This window comes from Eucyclogobius newberryi, unplaced genomic scaffold (assembly GCF_026437365.1).
Source record: "Eucyclogobius newberryi isolate DKJ021-1_F unplaced genomic scaffold, fEucNew1.0.hap1 SCAF_8, whole genome shotgun sequence".
NCBI lineage: Eukaryota > Metazoa > Chordata > Actinopteri > Gobiiformes > Gobiidae > Eucyclogobius > Eucyclogobius newberryi.
This window is the reverse complement of record NW_027316500.1, coordinates 15,945,775-15,966,088: the sequence shown is the minus strand read 5'-3', so window position 1 is coordinate 15,966,088 and position 20,314 is coordinate 15,945,775. Positions and strand designations below refer to the sequence as shown.

At 43.7% G+C, this 20,314-nt stretch overlaps 2 protein-coding genes across 3 annotated transcripts in view; one reads left to right on the top strand and one right to left on the bottom strand.

Annotated features, from left to right (window-relative positions):
- The first annotated feature begins 844 nt into the window (after positions 1-844).
- golga7bb (golgin A7 family, member Bb) lies at positions 845-15,363 on the top strand. The gene is made up of 5 exons (XM_072436399.1): positions 845-990; positions 5,535-5,660; positions 8,176-8,328; positions 14,603-14,704; positions 15,170-15,363. The coding sequence occupies exons 1-5, from the start codon at positions 979-981 to the stop codon at positions 15,281-15,283; spliced, it is 507 nt and encodes a 168-aa protein (XP_072292500.1). The 5' UTR covers positions 845-978; the 3' UTR covers positions 15,284-15,363.
- A 4,843-nt stretch (positions 15,364-20,206) lies between these two features.
- Positions 20,207-20,314, bottom strand: part of crtac1b (cartilage acidic protein 1b) — a 16,416-nt gene continuing 16,308 nt past the window's right edge. The window contains exon 14 of one of the 2 annotated variants that reach the window (XM_072436396.1): positions 20,207-20,314. This exon is cut by the window's right edge and continues 567 nt beyond it. The gene's annotated coding sequence lies outside the window, so the exon portion shown is untranslated. The other variant, XM_072436395.1, reaches the window with a different exon arrangement.

The following is a 20,314-nucleotide window of genomic DNA, read 5'->3' as shown; positions in this document are numbered from 1 at the left end:
TTTTCAGGAGTGTATCCAGGCTTTTATCTGCCTGTAAGTTTTAAGTCAAACTTGTAAATTTTTAAACCAGAGTTCTTCTGATGGAGGATATTTGCTATCATCAAAAGGAGCAAAATGACAGTAGAGAACTATAGTGCCAGGTCACCTGAGTGGACTCTTATAAAAGTTTAATCATCCATTAAATATATAGGGGAGTGGATCCCCATCCATCCAGAGTGACCTGATTTTGTGCAGATACTGCATAATGAAAGAGGAGCAATCCGTTTGTTCGACACACGACATAGCCTATTGTGCTTTTTGGAGAGTATTTAGTTGGCTATTACGAAACATTTTATTCAATTAAAACACACAATATTGAAAAAGGGGCACACTAGAAACAGTTCCATTTACTTGGAATGAGGAAGCAGTGGGTTTTATGACCCAGTGTGTGACTTTTTTAAAGTAAGTATAGAGCTGAGGAAAATCAACCGGCTGATTACGAAGGAAAACTGTAACATGGTTAAGCTCATTAAAGTAAAATGTATGTAGTATTTCCCCTTTAAAGGATACACACAAATGGGGATGTGAAGATCATTCAGTCATCTTCAAGATGTCACTTTTGTTTGGTCATAGTGACAACAATCGTGAATAATCGCACACTGTTTCTTCACCTCGAAAAACATGCTCATCTAAAACTTTCACCTACCTTCAGAAAGAAATCCAAGCCACAAAAGAGTCTCATCTCTAACGTGATTCTAAATTCAGTGCATGAGCGTTTCCCCCGTGCGCCCCAGAAGCCTCCGTGACGCGCGCCGCGCTCCCTCGCACGCGCGTGCACACTCGCCCGCTCCTCGCGCTCCTCTCGGTTTCCGCTTGGCTCCCGTCTCCAGAGCGCTGTCCCACGCCGCGCGCGTTAACGGAGGCGGGTCGTGGCAACAGTGGACAGCGGTGGTGGTCTGCCCGGGGACAACAGCTGGACGGACACTCGTGACTGGCAACATGGCGACGGAGGTAAATGATGGAGAGTCTTGCTTGCGTGGATCTTTAGAATAGGCGCGATAGAGAGACTTGTTTGTTTCTTGCAGTTGCAGTGCTGCTGCTGGGAAGGTGCTGGTTGTTGTGCTTGGTCTAGTGAGTCGATGAAGTCAATGTTGCCTTAATTAATTAGCGCCATTTACGACGGCACTTAGCTGATCATGAATAGCGTAGCCTCTTTGAAATTGCATGTCTGGTTTGCTGTGCTTGTGCTAAAACTTTGCATCCTCTCCAACAACATAAGTTCTTTTTTGCTTTTTGCTTTTAATTTGAAGCTATAAAGTGATGTGACTATTAAAAAAAAAAAAGTTGTGGAGACATTAGAGAATTTAAGAAGTGAGAGGTGACATTGGTGTTGCCGTCAGCACCATGGAGAGAGTCTGTATCTGCTCTAGAGCTTGTAATTGAAATGACAAACCTCGGCATCCCAGATTGTGCTTTTGGCTTTTGTGTGTGTGATTTTAACAAAGATCTGAGTTGCACATTTTGGACTCTGCTTCTTCTGTTTAATATTTGCAGTGGGTGCAGCAGGCTCTCTCAGCCCCATTAGGATACACCGGTGACTCCTCAATATATTTTTAGCTACAATCATGCCTGATAGTGTAGCCTCCTCCTTACCTTGCCCTTTGATAATATCTGTACTGAAGACCCGACGTGCCTTCATTACCATGTTAATGACCAGATCAAGGAGAGCTGCAGTTACCTCTCTGCAACTTCACACAGAGCAATAAAAACATGCATCAATAATTCTAAACTATACTTATGGAAGCCAACATTTAACGATGGAAATTACATCTCTTTCACCAACATTCATTTTCATCATATTGCTATTTGATTTCTTTGTAAAAAATCAACTTTTATGAGCTTTTAACCTTATTATAATGGTATTTCCTCATTGTAAACCTACTCAAAGTCGTATTTTGATGCATGTTTGAATAATCCTGTGTTGTCCTGCATTAGAGGCTTGAGTGCTCACAAAAAATCAGTTTTCATCTACCCCCTAACCCCACCTTGTATTTATTTGCAATTGTTTAAAAAAAATCATAGTCCAAGACATATGTAGATTAGAATATGTGACATAACGAAAGAAACCCGCTTTGAAGCGGCGGAGTTTACCAGTTCTGCAGTTTTGAACAGGAAGTCATTGAACCCCTTTCTATTTCAAGACGTTTTAGATTAATATTGCGGTTTACAGTCAATTAAATGTAAAATAATGATTTGCATATGTTATAGTACTAAATACATGAGAAAAGCACACTATGTCACCTCTAAAGATTTTGTGACATTTGCTTTTAACTTAAGAGATAAATGTAAGATGCTGAGAGTTATTGGAAATGCCGGCAGCTAACATTGTCATTCTAAATAAGTGGCTAATCCAACAAGTTCTGAATAAGTTTATTGACAAGAGTGTAGAAAGATATACAGCAGGAACCAGCTTCACTGCACACAGAGTGACAATAAGACATCCCATTATTGCTGAACGTGGAAGGGAAAATAGTGGTTATGGCTGCTGCACCTGACAGCTTCTATTACGCTCTATTCAATTCTAAAATGATAATAATGATAAGTAGTATCTATACTGAGAGAAAAAAAGACATGTTAATTAGAATGGATCTATATATTTATTACAATCTAATGTAAAGAAGAAGAAAAAAGTGTGGTTGGATTTAGAGCATCAGGTATTTTCCTTCAGGTTTGAAATATTACTTCTGTGGCCAAACTAAAACAAAAGCGTTGCCATGCATATATATAGATTAAACTAGCAAACAGGAAGCAGAAGTCGATCTCCGAGCAGAGCTTCCTGTCGGAGCCCTATCCATCCCCCTCTTGTCTCCTCGTAGAATAGAAATCATTCCACGACATTCACTATGCACAGTCAGCAGTGATGAAGCTAGTGAGCAGCCAGCAATCTGCACATTGTGTAATATTCTGGATTAGTTATGTCCAGTGCTGCCAGACTCCGAGTCCTGTCCCGGCCAGGAGTAATGTGTGAGGGAAACGTCCTCAACCGAAAGCTGCATCTACGCTGCTCTAGCCACGTTCCCTTTCACAGTTGACAGTTTTGTCTACTTTGTCTAAACTATAATGATTCACAGATGTTTGGCTTGCCTTCTTGACAGTGAATCTGAAACACTGGTGCTGTAAATGGCCAAATATGACAATATGAGGAGTGCTGAAGGGGTGATTAGTAGAAAACAGCAGCTCCAACAGTGAGTGCAGTCGCAGTGAAGCAGGCTGCAGTGACCGTGTCCTTTCTCACACTGGAACTGACTTCACTATGGAACAGGTCTTGATGCTTCCATACTTCCACGTCGGAGGCTAGCGCAGAACAATACAGGTATCTTTACATTATTTTTCTATACACCTAGACCCAATACCTCTTTTTTGCTCCAGAGGCTTCTTACCCTTTAGCTCAGTTGTTATTGGCTTCAGTGTGCGTTCAGAAACTGTGCACTTGGCACAGATTCATCGAGTGGGCGTCAGGCAGACAGTGGCACAGTACAGAGCTGCCTAATCGTCTCCTGCGTATGACACTTGAACATGGACGTCTGCAAGGTTCTGTGTTGGAGACAGAAATAGATTGAGGAGTGATCCCACGCAGAGGAAAAGTAAGCACTCAGAGAAGATCTGCCTGATAAGGACTGTGACCATAACAATTTTGTATCTGAAGAAAATCATATCAATCACATTGAAGGAGATAAGTAAGACAAGAGTCCCACACTTCGCCAAATAGATTTCTTCAGCTCTAAAGTTGGGAATGTGGGCTCAGATTTCCACCACAATGGCTTTCCACCAATGCTAAAGTAGGCTTCACAGTGTGTACTGGGTCTACTGAGAGTCCAAGTTTATGAAATGTAGAGACATGTTTTTGGTTTGAGAGAGTTCTGACTCCTGGCTGTTTGGCTGAGCAAAGACACACCGGGTCAATAGAATGGTGTGTGCCAGGACGTCCTGCTGGTTGGACAAGGTCCAATGCCTGTCAATCGGATCCTATTTGCAATAATAATGCACTTGTAACGCTCGTCCAAGCATCTCAATGCACTACTCATTATTCATTCACTCCACACTGAGGCTACCAATCCACTACCTCCTTCATACTGGACCAGGTTAAGTCTTCGCTAAAGACGAAACAACAGAATTTGGTCTGAGGCAATCAAACCTCTGACCTTCAGGTTGTAAACGAGTGCTTTAACCACTACTGCTGCCCCACAATCCACATACAACAAAAATGGCTAAAGTCTGCACAAATATCTGCATACAAAATAAATCAAATGTAAGTATTTTGATTTCCACAACGCACTTGGTATAGTGAACTGCTCAGGGTTGTGTCAGGACGTCAGCTCAATTGAATGGAGCTTGACCCTCGACTACAAACCAGCCTTCAATTTAAACCTGGCACGAGGCACATCATCCATTTTAAAACAGGCTTCCAAACTGCCTTCAGGGAAAATCAGCTGCCAACTGTGCCCAGAATTAGACGCTAATAGAATGTGATGCTGCATATTACAAAATATCTTATGCTCTTTCATTTAATCTTGGCCAAAATAAAGATTTGGAACAAAAGCCTTGATCCACACTGAAAATACTTTTTAATTGAACAGAATTTAAAGAAGCAGTATTTCCTCTGCTTCTTCTATATCTGTAACAAGGGTCCTTTGGCTCCATAGGGGACCGTTTATTCTGGCCCACCTCCATCTCCATTGTATTTCTCACTGGGGAATTACTGTTTAGTGTGAAAAATACCACTCAACGCAGCTCTGATTAGAGCTATAGGCCTGCCAGGTCGGAAACATAACAATGAGCCACAGGAATAGTTCAATAGTTTCTGACACCCTCAGTCATAAATAACATTATGCCCATAATATGTCAATTATTGTGTTATAAATGATGAAGAATAGGAACATATCTAAATGTAGAAGCACTAGTTCTTGTGTTTGGAAAGAATTCTGTTGCAAAGATGGACGCACCAACATTTGATTTGATTTAAAAACAATACATTTACCACATAGAACACCAACATTGAAGATTATTTATGGATAACTGTAGATTATACTTCTGCAGAAACCAAAAAGTCATTAGGAAGGAAAGTACATGGATGACAGGGATGGAGCCGACTGATGTGAATGTGACTTTTAGTTTGAACTTGAAAACTGTCAAATTTGCCAGACACTGGGACAGATGGGAGGGGCTGATATGCCTGATTGACCTTTTCATTTTTGTTGGTTTATTAAAAAACATTGCCATATTTACAAAGAGAATAACATTTTTCCTCACAAAAAACATCACTTTTTGGGTCCTGGCTTTCCGGGTTGGAATACGATATGTAATAATAGCAGCCTCTTTATCTATAAGCCTAAATGTGTCATGTCTGTTCTACCATGTCCTACTTTTACTACTATTTCAGGTGTTCATCCTATGCCTATGTAATGTAGTATGCAGTGTCTAATTGGTTATTTAACCTTTTACCGATTGAATATACTGTTGTTTAGCTTTTCTTTTCTGTCCCTTCTGTTGTGCAGTTCCATAACCTGCAGGAGCTGAGGCACAGTGCGTCTCTGGCCACTAGAGTGTTCGTACAGAGAGACTACAGCGAAGGAACAGTTTGCCGCTTCCAGTCCAAGTTTCCCTCGGAGCTCGACAACCGGGTGAGTCTGTGGTCAGGTCACATGTACACACAACCGTATAGCCACCAGATGACTCTAAATGAGACATCACAATGACAAATGTTACTTCATATTGTATACTCGATATACATCAAATCATCAGTCATGTTATTATCAGGTGAAAAAACTGAACTGCTAAACTAAAGCTTTGTTCAGTGAGCACAGGGGGAAAATGAATCTGGACAGAAAAATGCTTTTGCGTTCACACTTCGCGTTTACTTTGGCCACAGCAATAGAATATGTGATATGCCCCATTTAGTTTGTTATATTAGCATTAGTGAGTGATGGTGAGGGGGATTTTCAGGAAACTGTATGTGGCTGAGTCAGTCTGGAGGCATGCACTTTTCAAACTCACCGTTTAAAACATCGTTGGACTGTTACAAATGATTACAGTTGCACATGAATCAATTGGGAAATCGGTAAAGGCTAATGCGATAGTTTTAATGATGAAAAGGCATGTCTGAAAAGCTTGGGACAGTGTGGAAAATTTAAAGTTGGAGTGAAACAGCAAGTAAAAAAAATAAATAAATAAAAAGAAAAGTACTAAAAACACTGTCGTTTACAAATTAAGTGGTGAAATGGCATTATTTTGGGTCGGCTCCTGGAAAGCAAAATAATCAGTAATAATGATAATGCCTGTAGTTATCTGGACATAGTTTTTGTCGACTTTCATCCAAAAGCAATCTGTGGAGATAGTTTGAGAACTCAGGTTTTTATTGCCCTGCGTAAACCTCCTGAAGTGCTTGAGCACATTGCTTGGCGCATTTAACAACAATCTTGGCACCACAAAACATCATGTGGAAAACGCAGACATTTGTGGACAAGGTGAAACATCTTCAAATGTACTCAGATTATGTTGTGTTCCTGTTCCCACCTGAGGCAGTGCAGCAGGGAGGTTGAGACTGCAGGAGGAACACCACAGACTTTCAATGTTGGGGACACTTCTACAAACAGGTTTGGGGCGGGGCCATGGGCTCTCCTGTCTCTCTAGATGTGGCCAACTTGTACGTGGAGCAGTTTGAGAAGAAAGCATTGACCTTGTCTTACTGCTATGCTACTGGATGAGACATTTGTGCTGATCAAGAAACATGAGCTTGAAGTGTTCTCAGAGCATATTAATGTGGTGGACTCAAACATCATGTGCACAAGAGAAGACACTAAGGAGAACTGCTTAGCCTCTCTCGATTGTTCCACAATCAGAGGAGAAGACGGAAGCTCCAGATAGAAGGGGACTACTACTACTGATGGAAAACTCTTTTTAAAATTACATGAATGTGTTTACACATGGTCCCTGCTTTTAAAAACATATAAAGTATATAAGAAGTGAATCTAAGAAGTATATAAGAAACCAGCACACAAGGATCAGTACCTGCTCTTTGACTCGAACCGTCCACTACAGCACAAGCTGGAGGTGATCATTACACCATTGAGTCCAAGAAGTGCCCACCTGCAGAGGAAGGAAGAGAAAAAAACAAAAACAAAAAACCTGTCCAGAATGTTCTCAACCTTTGGTTATCCTGCTTGGGCTCTCAACAAATTGAAAAGAGACAAAAAAACAAGACACAAGGGAAACAGAACCAAGAAGATTGGTGTGTCTGGACTGTCTGGAAAAACAGTAGACAACGTTTACTGTTCATTTTAAACCAGGCAACACTTTAAGACAAAAACGGGTTAATTCTAAGGACAAGATGCCCACACAAACCAGAGCAATGTAGTATATTCAATCCAATGCAGTGAAAAAAGTTGCAAAAAGCTCTACAAACTGTAGACATAGGAGAGACTAAACAGCCACTTCACAAAAGGCTGTATCAACATAGAAGACATGCAAATTCAGGATTACACAGGGCAGTGCATCTTTATATTAATGCCACAAACCACACTTTTGAGGCTAGAGAGGTAAAGATTCAACGCAGTTGAAGAAATGGTTTGGAAGAGGAGTTAAGGAGGCCATTTTTATTTATTTTTTCAGGAGAACCCGTCTTTATAGAGACATGGATGTTTAAGGTTCAATCTACCGGTCGTATACAATAGTGGTTTGAGGCCATGTTTATGTACTCACCCCTGATGAAGGAGCTGCAGCCAGCTAACAATAGAATTTATATGACCCATTACATGACTGTTAAGGTAACAAAGAAGATTAGTTTTAGGTAAAACAACTGGATTAACAGGACAGGAGGTTCTCCCGGGTGGGCAGGGTTTACAAATCTGAGTGTTCATACTAGGTCTGCAGATTGTTTTTGTGTCCAGATGACTACAACTGAATCTTTTGTTACAATGGAACTCTCCTGGAGGAATGAGGAATTACACCGACAATAATAATGCCTCTGATTTTATAGCATAACATTCTACTCACGATACTCAACGTGCATTGCTCCTTCGCTCCACATTTACCATAGAATCGACCGACAGATGCTAGACGGCCAATCTGCACCATTTAGTCACTGCCCCAGCATCATCCCTCATGATTGTACGTGTGTTTCTTTGTGCTTGTAAGTAGATCGAGCGGAGTTTGCTGGAGGAGACCGTGAAGACACTGAACTCTTACTACACAGAAGCAGAGAAAATTGGAGGCCAGTCTTACATGGAAGGATGTCTGGCCTGTGCTACAGCTTATTTTGTCTTTCTGTGCATGGAAACAAGATATGAGAAGGTACAAAACACCTCAATTAGTTACTTTAGAAGTAGATGTGTTAATCGGGCTGCTTGGTTATGGGGAGGGGAAGAAGAAAAAATAATAATTACAACCACAATTATTTAACAATTCAAAATGGATTAATAGAACTGATGTTGCAAGTTTTTCCCCCTAAAAAAACTCAAAATAGGACATGGTCTCCTTTTGGACGTCTTTGCTTGCATAATGATGAAAAATGTTGCATTAAGGAGCCTCAGAGGAAAACCATTTCCTATTTCCTGTAAACCTTTTGCATCAAGTCCAAAAATAACAGCTCCTCATCAGCATCCCAGCCTCTTTATCTCAGTGAGCGTTACCAAAGCTGCTCCCGGGCCATCGCTTGTGCATTAAACATGCTCTTAGGAGCAACGTATACACAGGAACAACCTTTGATATTCGCCCGTTTGGCCCAAGCCACTTCATCAGCACAACACTATTGAATTTCCTAAATGTATTTGGACTGTGCGAGGAAATAGGAGCAGCACAGAGAGAGAGAGAGAGAGCATTCTTACACTTAAAAGCTCTGTCGCTAATGGAGGTCAACTTCATTGGCCTGAGAGGACTGTGGCCACTTGTGAGCTTTCATTAGAGACCACCACAAATACCTGAAGCAATACAAAACTATAACAACTAAATGTACAGACACTTTAGAATATTATTAACAGGTGGTTAAAGGAGAAATATTGGGCTTTTTTTCAGGTACTTAGCATTGAACTATAACATAAGTAGATCATCATTTTGCATTTATAATTCTGAGTAAACTAATGATGAGGAAACACTATTGTTACATGTTTAAAAGCAATTAAAGTGGATTATCTGTAATACAGCATGTCCCCTTTAACATAGGCCTGTCATAATTATTACTATATTTACTTGTTCAGTAAGAAGGATAAGCAATTTATCAACAACAGTATTAACGTTGTTTCTTAGGGATCTCCTTGTTACGGTAACATCATGTGAGCAGCAGGGAAATGAATATATGACGAGGCTCTTTTATATTGTAAAGTAAAGATTCAAATTGAGTGAACCTCATTTGTCATTTATGATATATACGCGCATATTTCGCAACATTTCTTTTTACTTGTCACTTGTTTTACTACTTTAAAGTGACAGGACATAGCTCTCATTTGTAGCACCTCTAACTTTGTAACACAGCATTCTGAAAACACAGTTCTTAAACAATGTGCTCAGTGTTCCTCTATGTCCTCATCTCTGTCTGCAATCAGCTCCATCTCAGCCAGTATTTTGTAAACATCTCTTTGCCAGAGCACAAGATGAAGTAGTCCAAAGGTACAGTGTAAAGTTGTGCTGAAGCCGTGCAGAACTGTCCTTCTCTAAACTGCTTTCATCTGCTGTCAGCTGGGCGCCGCTCCATTTACACACATTACACAGATACATATTGTTTACCATCAGAGCTCCTGGGCTTTCTGACTGATCCGAAACAACCACCCAAGTGGAGTCCCCACATGTTCAACTGATAAAGAGGCCACACACCGCTAAGTCAAAGGCATAAAGACATTCTCGGTCTGTCAAAGGGACGTGATTGCTTCCGGCATTGTGTTTAGTTTCTCTCTTATATTCACTTTTCAAGGAATTCAGTCAGTCCAGTAGAGGTTTTTACTGTAGTATAGGTTAACTGCTGTACCTGCTGGAATCAACTTTACAAATCACAATCATTTGGATCATTATTGAAGTCTAATGATCATTGAGTTGTAGCAATGTTTTGTGATTGTCCTTTGAAGAGAAATGGCTTTGTTCCAGGATTTCAGGTCCCGACACCAGAGTAGAGTTTCAATTTCTGCAATAATTGTAATCACGTTTAAACTATAATTACTTGCACAGCCCTTGTATTGTAACATTTATTTGTAACACACTGTGACAACTCCTCTCCTTGAACCGACACCTTAATGTGGTGGAGGGGTTTGAGTGCCCGAATGATCCCGGGAGCTATGTTGTCGGGGGCTTCATGCCCCTGGTAGGGTCTCCCAAGGCAAACAGGTCCTAGGTGACGGGTCAGACAAAGATCGGTTCAGAAGCCTCTTATGACGACGACACGAACAAGGCCGTTTACGTCGCCCGGATCGGCGTCACCGGGGCCCCATCCTGGAGCCAGGCCTGGGATGGGTGCTCCATGGCAAGCGCCTGGTGGCCGGGTCTTACCCCACGGGGCCCGGCCGGGCACAGCCCGAAAGAGCGACGTGGGGCCTCCCTCCCGTGGGCCCACCACCCGCAGGAGGATCCATAAGGGGCCGGTGCAGAGAGATCTGGGCGGCAGTCGACGGCAGGGGCCTCGGCGACCAGATCTTCGGACACAGAGACTAACTCTGGGGACATGGAATGTCACCTCGCTGGGGGGGAAAGAGCCTGAGCTTGTGCGGGAGGTTGAGCGATACCGACTAGATATAGTCGGCCTCACCTCCACGCACAGTTTGGGCTCTGGAACCCATCTCCTCGAGAGGGGCTGGACGCTCCACTTCTCTGGTGTTGCCCGCGGGGAGAGGCGGCGGGCTGGTGTGGGCTTGCTGATAGCCCCTCAGCTCAGCCGCCACGTGTTGGAGTTTACCCCGGTGAACGAGAGGGTCGCGTCCCTCCGCCTTCGGGTGGGGGACAGGTCTCTCACTGTTGTGGCGGCCTATGGGCCGAACAGCAGTGCAGAGTACCCGGCCTTCTTGGAGTCCTTGGGAGGGGTACTGGACAGTGCACCGACCGGGGACTCCATTGTTCTACTGGGGGACTTCAACGCCCACGTGGGCAATGACAGTGACACCTGGAGAGGGGTGATCGGGAAGAACGGCTTCCCCGATCTGAACCCGAGCGGTGTTCAGTTATTGGACTTCTGTGCTAGCCACGGATTGTCCATAACGAACACCATGTTCAAGCACAAGGGTGTCCATCAGTGCACATGGCACCAGGACACCCTAGGCCGGAGGTCAATGATCGATTTTGTTGTCGTGTCATCAGACCTCCGGCCGCGTGTCTTGGACACTCGGGTGAAGAGAGGGGCAGAGTTGTCAACCGATCACCACCTGGTGGTGAGTTGGATCCGCTGGCGGAGGAGGAAGCCGGACAGACTTGGCAGACCCAAGCGCATTGTGAGGGTCTGTTGGGAACGTCTAGTGGAGCCCTCTGTCAGTAGGGTATTCAACTCGCACCTCCGGGAGAGCTTCTCCCATGTCCCGGGGGAGGCTGGGGACATTGAGTCCGAGTGGACCATGTTCTCCGCCTCCATTGTTGATGTGGCTGCTCGGAGCTGTGGTCGCAAGGTCTCCGGTGCCTGTCGTGGCGGCAACCCCCGAACCCGGTGGTGGACACCGGAAGTAAGGGATGCCGTCAGACTGAAGAAGGAGGCCTATCAGGCCACTCTGGCTTGTAGGTCTCCGGAGGTCATCGACGGGTATCGGCAGGCCAAGCGAGCCGCGGCTCGTGCTGTCGCAGAGGCAAAAACCCGGGCCTGGGAGGAGTTCGGGGAGGCCATGGAGGAGGACTATCGGTCGGCACCAAAGAAATTCTGGCAAACCGTCCGGCGCCTCAGGAGTGGGAAGCAGTGTCTCACCAACACCTTTTACGGTGCGGGTGGAGGCCTGCTGACCTCGACTGGGGATGTCGTCGGACGGTGGAAGGAATACTTTGAGGATCTCCTTAATCCCTCAGTCACGTCTTCCGAAGAGGAAGTAGAGACCGGGGACTCGGAGGCTGGCTCATCCATCACCCAAGCTGAAGTCACTGAGGTTGTTCGCAAACTCCTCGGTGGCAGGGCTCCGGGGGTGGATGTCTTGTAGGACTGTCTTGGTTGACACGTCTCTGCAACATCGTGTGGCGTTCGGGGACCGTGCCTCTGGACTGGCAGACCGGGGTGGTGGTCCCTCTGTTCAAGAAGGGGGACCGGAGGGTGTGTTCCAACTACAGAGGGATCACACTCCTCAGCCTCCCGGGTAAGGTCTATTCCAAGGTACTGGAGAGGAGAATCCGACCGATAGTCGAACCTCGGATTCAGGAGGAGTAGAGTGGTTTTCGTCCCGGTCGTGGAACACTGGACCAGCTCTATACCCTCCATCGGGTGCTCGAGGTTTCATGGGAGTTTGCCCAACCAGTCCACATTTGCTTTGTGGATCTGGAGAAGGCTTTCGACCGTGTCCCTCGGGGTGTCCTTTGGGGGGTGCTCCGGGAGTACGGGGTCCGGGGCCCTTTGCTCAGGGCTGTGTTCGCATTGCCGGCAGTAAGTCAGACCTGTTCCCAGTGCATGTTGGACTCCGCCAGGGCTGCCCTTTGTCACCGGTTCTGTTCATAATTTTTATGGACAGAATTTCTAGGCGCAGTCAGGGGTCGGAGGGTGTCCGGTTTGGGGACCACAGGATCTCATCTCTGCTGTTTGCAGACGATGTTGTCCTGATGGCTCCATCAAACCCGGACCTGCAACATGCACTGGGGCGGTTTTCAGCCGAGTGTGAAGCGGCTGGGATGAGAATCAGCACCTCCAAATCCGAGGCCATGGTTCTCGACCGGAAAAAGGTGTCTTGCCCTCTCCAGGTGGGTGGGGTGTCCTTGCCCCAAGTGGAGGAGTTCAAGTATCTCGGGGTCTTGTTCACGAGTGAGGGAAGGATGGAGCGTGAGATCGACAGGCGGATCGGTGCAGTGCGGCTGCAGTGATGCAGCCGCTGCACCGGACTGTTGTGATAAAGAGGGAGCTGAGCCGAAAGGCAAAGCTCTCTATTTACCGGTCGGTCTACGTTCCTACCCTCACCTATGGTCATGAGCTTTGGGTAGTGACCGAAAGAACAAGATCGCGGATACAAGCGGTCGAAATGAGTTTACTCCGCCGTGTGGCTGGGCGCTCCCTTAGAGATAAGGTGAGGAGCTCGGCCACACGGGGGGAGCTCGGAGTAGAGCCGCTGCTCCTCCACGTCGAGAGGAACCAGCTGAGGTGGCTCGGGCATCTGTTCCGGATGCCTCCTGGGCGCCTCCCTCGGGAGGTGTTTCAGGCATGTCCCACCGGGAAGAGGCCCCGGGGAAGACCCAGGACACGCTGGAGAGACTATGTCTCTCGGCTGGCCTGGGAACGCCTCGGGATCCCCCCGGAGGAGTTAGAGGAAGTGTCTGGGGAGAAGGAGGTCTGGGAGTCCCTGCTCAGACTGCTGCCCCCGCGACCCGGCCCCGGATAAAGCGGCAGAAGATGGATGGATGGATGGATGGATGACAACTTAAGCTTATATGCAATTCTAGTTTAACATAATTGTGTAACTTAAAGACCACAAAGCACAATACATTTTTTATTCTCAAGTTTTTACTGGTTAGTGATATGTATCTGTCCGATATTTTCCCTTTGTAGCTCTTGGCTCCTGACCTTAAAACTCTAACGTGGGCTGATATTTAGTTTGGACCAACAGCTAGACTAGACATACTTTGTTTGAACACTATTATGCAGCATTAGCTTCTGTCCACAAGTAGAGAGAACTGCCTAAAATACCTCTCCATCATAGTTTAGCACTGAAACAGAGCTGTGAATGTCTAAATAAAACCGATTGCTTATGAAATGATGAGTTATTTTTGTTATCTCATATCACCCAATGTGTCAAAATGATCCAAATCGGCCGCCGCCTGCTCCATATGTGTCGATCTTCAGTTTTCTTCCGTAAATGGACTGCAGTCTGAGTCCCTGCCGACCGTGTCAGTGTGCCTAAGTCTAAGTGAGGCATGTCCTGCAGACTGGCATGGTAAGACAGGTTTCAGGAGAGGCATGGCACATCTGCGTTCAGTGTCCACAGAGGCATTCACAGAGCTGAATAAACTGTGCTAATGAAGCTACTTAAATAACAGTTGTTCTTCTGGCATGGCTGCACATCAGTCATCAGATATTCCCCTGGTTTAAACCAGGCATGTAATAAATGCTACTTAAGTCCAGGCATGCTTTTTGACTTTTCTACCAACACTTCATACAGATACAAGTTTGAATATCGTTCATCGTCTCTGTACCCATCCAAACAAACGCAAAAAATGACTTTTTAATAGAGAACAACATATGTTTAAGGGGATGAACGTTTTCAGTTTTCTGTCTTTTACTTTGTCTTTGTTTCTCTGTGTACATGGGTGGCTCAAACAGAGTGAGGAATATCTTGTCCGTATTACATAATGCTTGGCTTCATTTTGAGTGTGTTTAGATTTTGATCAGGTCTCAGTGATTCTAATCAAATGTGGATTATGTGTAGCCGCTCCTCTGACCGTGCCTAAGCCCTGTCTGCCTCCTGCTCTGTGCCAGGTGCTGAAGAAGATATCGGGCTACATCCAGGAGCAGAATGAGAAGATCTATGCTCCGAGAGGCCTGCTCCTCACAGACCCCATAGAGAGAGGAATGCGTGTTGTATCCTTCGCTCACCCGCTGCTGTTGTAACAGACATGTCCATAACCATGTGATGTGAAGAGGAGTCTTGAGGTTGTAGTCGTGGGAACCAGATGAAACTGCCTTTTTTACAGAATAATTCAGTTGTATTACCATAGAAGTAATTAGTGTTGAGTGAAGATTCCATTCAGAGTCAGTATTCCCTGGCAAATTCAAGTAGGCTTATGGCAGTCCTGAAAATTGCTACAGTGATTTTTTAAACTGGTTCTTTTGGGTTTTACTTGTATTTTATTGCATTGTTTGAGCTACACCTAAAGTCAATCAAAGTCAAGGGACTTTAATTAGCTCCACCCTAGGACAGAGAGGAGACCAAGATTGTGTCCAGTAGACCATCACATTGCATTGGCCTGCTCCGGCTCAGTGCAGGAACCACCTTAATGCCTCATGACTTCATGGAAGGACTCACTCCTTGACTCGTGGCCTCAGCTGGAGATCAGTGTGTTCGAGGACCACGGCTGCAGCAGCTCCAGTCCCAGCAGCAGCAGCAGCAGCAGCAGCAGCAGCAGCAGCATGTCTTCAGCCTGCAGTGCCGCTCGGTGACTGGAGGGACAGCGCCAGGCGTACGGGTATCAGCACAGGGGCAGCGGGACTCTCTCCAGCATCCGCATGCTCAAACATGAGAGCACCAGGTTCTGAGTGCAGGAGCTCCTACAGCTCATTCTGCCGTGGACCTGGGGTCTAATGGGCACAAGCACAACAAGACACTGCAGCCACAAAAGCTCTATCATTGCATCCATTTGTAATTTGATTTGAGTCTTCTATTACATTATGAATCAGCACTGGTTTGGGCTCACTCAGCAGTCCTGGTTAGGGCAGAGTTGCATTGTTTAGCTGGGGTCAGTGTCAGAAGGCGTTGCAGCAGCTCTTGGGTCCCTCAGGAGGAAAATCAGCCGCCTCCTGGGACCGCCAGAGCTCCGTGCTCTCACAGAATGACTGCATTCATGTGAGGTGGCTGGGGTCAGGCTGCTCTGAATGCTGGCAAATTGGTCCTTCTGTTAGACGTTGTGGTTCTATGCTCTGTTCACATGATCTTGGCTTCAGCATCAAACAGCCACCACAGAGCACCTTGGATTATTTATCTGCTTCATTCCCAGCAATAAGATGTCAGTGATCCACATCACAGCTGCATGCTCGCTAACGCACACAAGTGAACAAATGAATGACACAACATCAATGGCAAGGAAACTGCTGAGTGCTTTAACAAAGGTGGGTAGTACAGTTACTCTCTTACATTTACTTTACTCACATTTTGAAGAAATTATACTTTTTACATTAGCTTTCTGACACTTTACTGTTACTTCTACTGAGTAATATTTTTGTTTGAAATGACAGTACTCTGAGTAAAAGTTTTGATTAGTAATTCTATACAGATTCTGACAAAATCATTGTGTGAATAATGTGATTTGAACATTGCATTTCTTATACATAACTACAAAAGCCATCTAGCCATACAAAATTGTTTTGCCGTTTGCTGCAACAAATAGTCATATTATTACTATTATTATTATTATTATTATTATTATTATTATTATTGTTGTTATTATATTATATTTTAATTAATTGACAATATCCTAAAAGAAACAACACATCAAGGTAAGTTCATAATACAGTTAGAGCTCCCTCTAGTGCCAGTTACTGAGAATGAGCCTTAACCCTTGTGCTCCCCTCAAAGATAGTGCACGGGTTCAAATCTTTTCATGTTTTGGAGGGAGGCATTCTACGACTGTGGGTAATTTAAACACGAACAGTGAGGGCTACATCAAATATGTTTCTGTTCACATCTACAACTACCACACATGAATCACATTTCCAGTCTCTGCTGTGACTAAATCTGTTTGTGCTTCAACAGCTCAGGGGAACTCATCTATTGGGACATCATTGGGCCAGTGTTGGCTCAACTCTTAAAGACGAAAAAGGCTTTTAAAGTTGTTCTGTGGCCGCCTGGTCTGTTGTGCTTGTGCCAGTGTCTCCTCCTATAGAGGCCTTCATGTTTCCTCCCTGTGCGAATACCCAACCTGGGGCTGATGGACTGCTTCATATAATGGACTGTAATATAGTTCCATTTGTTAATATTAGACAGAGATATTCCTGAGATATCTCCTCAAATGGTATTCATATGAAACTGTCACTTTTTAGCACTAACACATTTGTATATTTCCAATAACCAGCAAATATAGTGGCAGAGCTTCGAAGGCAGATGTCTTTGAGCTTGTTTCTGTTTGTCCAACCTTTATAGATAATGTATGCAGAGAAATAGAAACACCACAGATACTCAGGGGAGCGTTTAAGTGTGCCAAATGCTGTCTGCATAGATGTAGCAGCTAGCAATGTCCAATTAGCAACTTCTAGATTGATGTGCATTTATACTTTGAAGCCAATAAACTGCAAGATATTATTTTTTCTAATTTGTCTTTGGAGTTTAGTAAGACATGTTGGTTAAATATTAGAATATATTTTCTTTTTCTATCGCATATTTCCAAAAAGTACCCCACATGTGTTGAGAAACTGTGCTGTGTGTCCTTGTGTAGTAAGAATGGGGGAATGTCTCTTGAATTCACTAGAAAAGGGTCAGTAATGAAGTTCAATGTTGCATGAGTTTAAATTTCAGCCAGTAAAGTAGGACAGAATAAAATGTCTGTTTTAAGATGCGTATGTTTTTTCATTATATATATATATATATATATATATATATATATATATATATATTTGTTTTTTTGAATTGGTCAAAGGTGTACTATGTAACTTTCCTGGTGGGGGATCTGCCTCCCGCTTGTCTCCATGGAGATGTTATTGCTTTGCCTGGAATGTTCCATAGTATATGGCATTTCCACGGACACAAGCAGGTGATGCCACCAGGCCAAGTTACAAGTCTCATCTTACTAACATTGTACATGTGGAAAACAAAACACAACTTCTTCAAACTCTAAATAATCTCTTCTCTGAGCAAAGATCTTCTTCCTCATCCCAAGAGTTGGTAGGTGCTTTCCGGTGGCACATATGCCAGGCTCCATGTGCAGCTGGTCGTGAGTTTGAATCCAGACTTCGACTTTTTACTGCATGTCCTCCCTTCTCTCTTCCCCATTTCAGCTGTCCTGTATAATAAAGCCACGGGTAGAAAATCCTTTTTTTAAAGTGTTTGGTGTGTGCCACTCACGTACATGACATTTTTGTTCACCTGAGACCCCTGACCTGTGGAGAGCAGATGCATTTTTTGTTTTTGCAATACACATACTTGTGGTTGTATGAATGAAAATGCCATACTGTGATATATTACAGGAAAAGCAAGAAGCCTGTGGCAGACCCCACCAGAAAAGTTGCTTAGTGCACCTTTAATAAACAAACTTGCTGTAGGTCAGGAGCAGATCCATCTTTGCCTCTTCACAAGTTAAACAACATACCGACAGCAGGTGGTGCATCTGTCGTGTCACAAGAATCCTAAAGCAGTCATGTTTCCTAAACCCTGGCCTGGTATGTGGCAAATTGATCAGATTTTCATGTACCAGTAAATAAAATATGACTCGCACCAGACTTAGTAAACATTAAAAGCAATACGACAAAGATAATACTTCTGTCACTGGAGTGAACTAGTATCTGTACCCATTGCATCCATTGCACCCATTGCACCCATTGCACCCATTGCACCCATTGCACCCATTCCACCCAATAGTCATGGGAACTTCAATATGATGTTTTCTTCCTAAGCCCTGTGAGTTTTGGCTTGGACATGGGGTTGATTGACAGTCCACCTGTTATGTGTGTTAGATGTGAACTGCCGAAATACTTCATAATAAAAACATATTCTACTTAAAATAGCAATTCCTTATTCCCTCTTCCGATGTCATAGCTTATTATCCCACTGCTCATTTCCATACTGTGCAAATATTTCCATAGGTCCATAACTGTCATATTCAGCGCACCGTTTGCATTGTGGGACACTTGGTGCTGTGGTGTGAGCGGCAGAAGCCTGATCTCACAGGAATAAACCCACAACACTGAGGTGGGAACATATGTGCAACACCATAAACCTCTACACCATCGACAAGCGTGGACATTATGTTTTCAATGAGACTCTGCCCATGTGCTGTCACTTTACTCCTCTGTGATTATTATTACTCATGGGTGTTTTTACAGTCAGTCATGTTCCATAGTCCCAGTTTGTGTAACATTATGTTTCTAATTCATTCCACAAATACACAACTTAATTGTAGGAATATGTGAAGTGGTTGAAAAGAGTAATCCATCACTACATTTTTATTTTGTCAGACACAGCTCCATTCTCAAGTCCTACTCATTCTGAAAATGTATACAAAGTAAATGCATATTTACGTTGAGCATTGTACAGTCCTGGTTTCAAGGAGGCAAAGAGGGTAAAATAATGTAATTGTACCAATCAAGTACTTTAATAACTTTCATACAATGTTGGAACACAATACATTTCACATTGTATTGAATCTGTACGGATTGTATTGAATTGTATAAATTTGAATGCAAATTCAATCAGCTCAACTAGTATCTGAAAGTGAATGGAAAAAGACTGTAAAATCATTGGATCCAATCAATCCAGCCCACATTAGACCAATATGTCAAGATCCAGAAGATCATTATTGAGTAAATCAGTTTACAGTGTTATTTAAGTGTTCATTTGGAAGATGTTATTGTTCATGCAATAAGTGATCTTACAGCCAATGAGGCCACAGACTGTCACTAGATCAATTATTCATATTGTGCAAAAACACCTCAATATTACTGTTGACGGATGAAAACATGAATCTACTTTGTGGATTTAAGCCAGCCGTGCCCAGGATAACTGATTCTTTGGCTTATTCAGAAGGCAAATCAACACCAATACAATTCCAAAGATCTTTAGTGTAGAAATGAGTACATCCATCCAAAGTTTTTTTTGTTTCGTGCACTGACTGAAAGTCTTCAGACATGAATCACATCGGACTCTTGGCTGAAATGGTCACTATTTACATGTAACATTTGTGCTTAGCGCCCGTAGTGTCCTCGCTGGGACAGCTATCGAGGGATGACTGAAAACAATGTTTATGCATTGGATGGAATGTGTGAGGCTCTTTTGTCCGACTTGCTAAAACATCTCTTTCTCATATATAAATTACATAAATAAAGACTTTCTAGACTAGGACAGTTAGCTTCACACCTCCATTCATAATCGGTTTCATATCTTTAGCTTCAGGACCATGTAGTGTCCTCCAACTTCAATATTTTAGTTGATTTAATCTCTTTAGATGCTGACACCGCAGCTTCAGTGCTATTGTGCTTTACCAAAAACAAAGTGTGATTCTATTCTAATCATTTTGCTCCATTTCAGTTAAGGTGAAGATCAAGATGAAAAAATATTGTAATGCTTTATATTCTATAGATTACTTGCAATCTGTCTTCAAGATTTGTGCTGGCCGAAAAGGGAATTCATTGACGACTGCTTTTTCATGCGTTTTATCAACATTACCCGATTAACTCTCTTATAATGATATTTGACCAAACAGACTTATCCCTTTTTAATCAGCCGCATCATCTTCTGCAGTGACACAGCCTGTCTGTCTGCGGAAG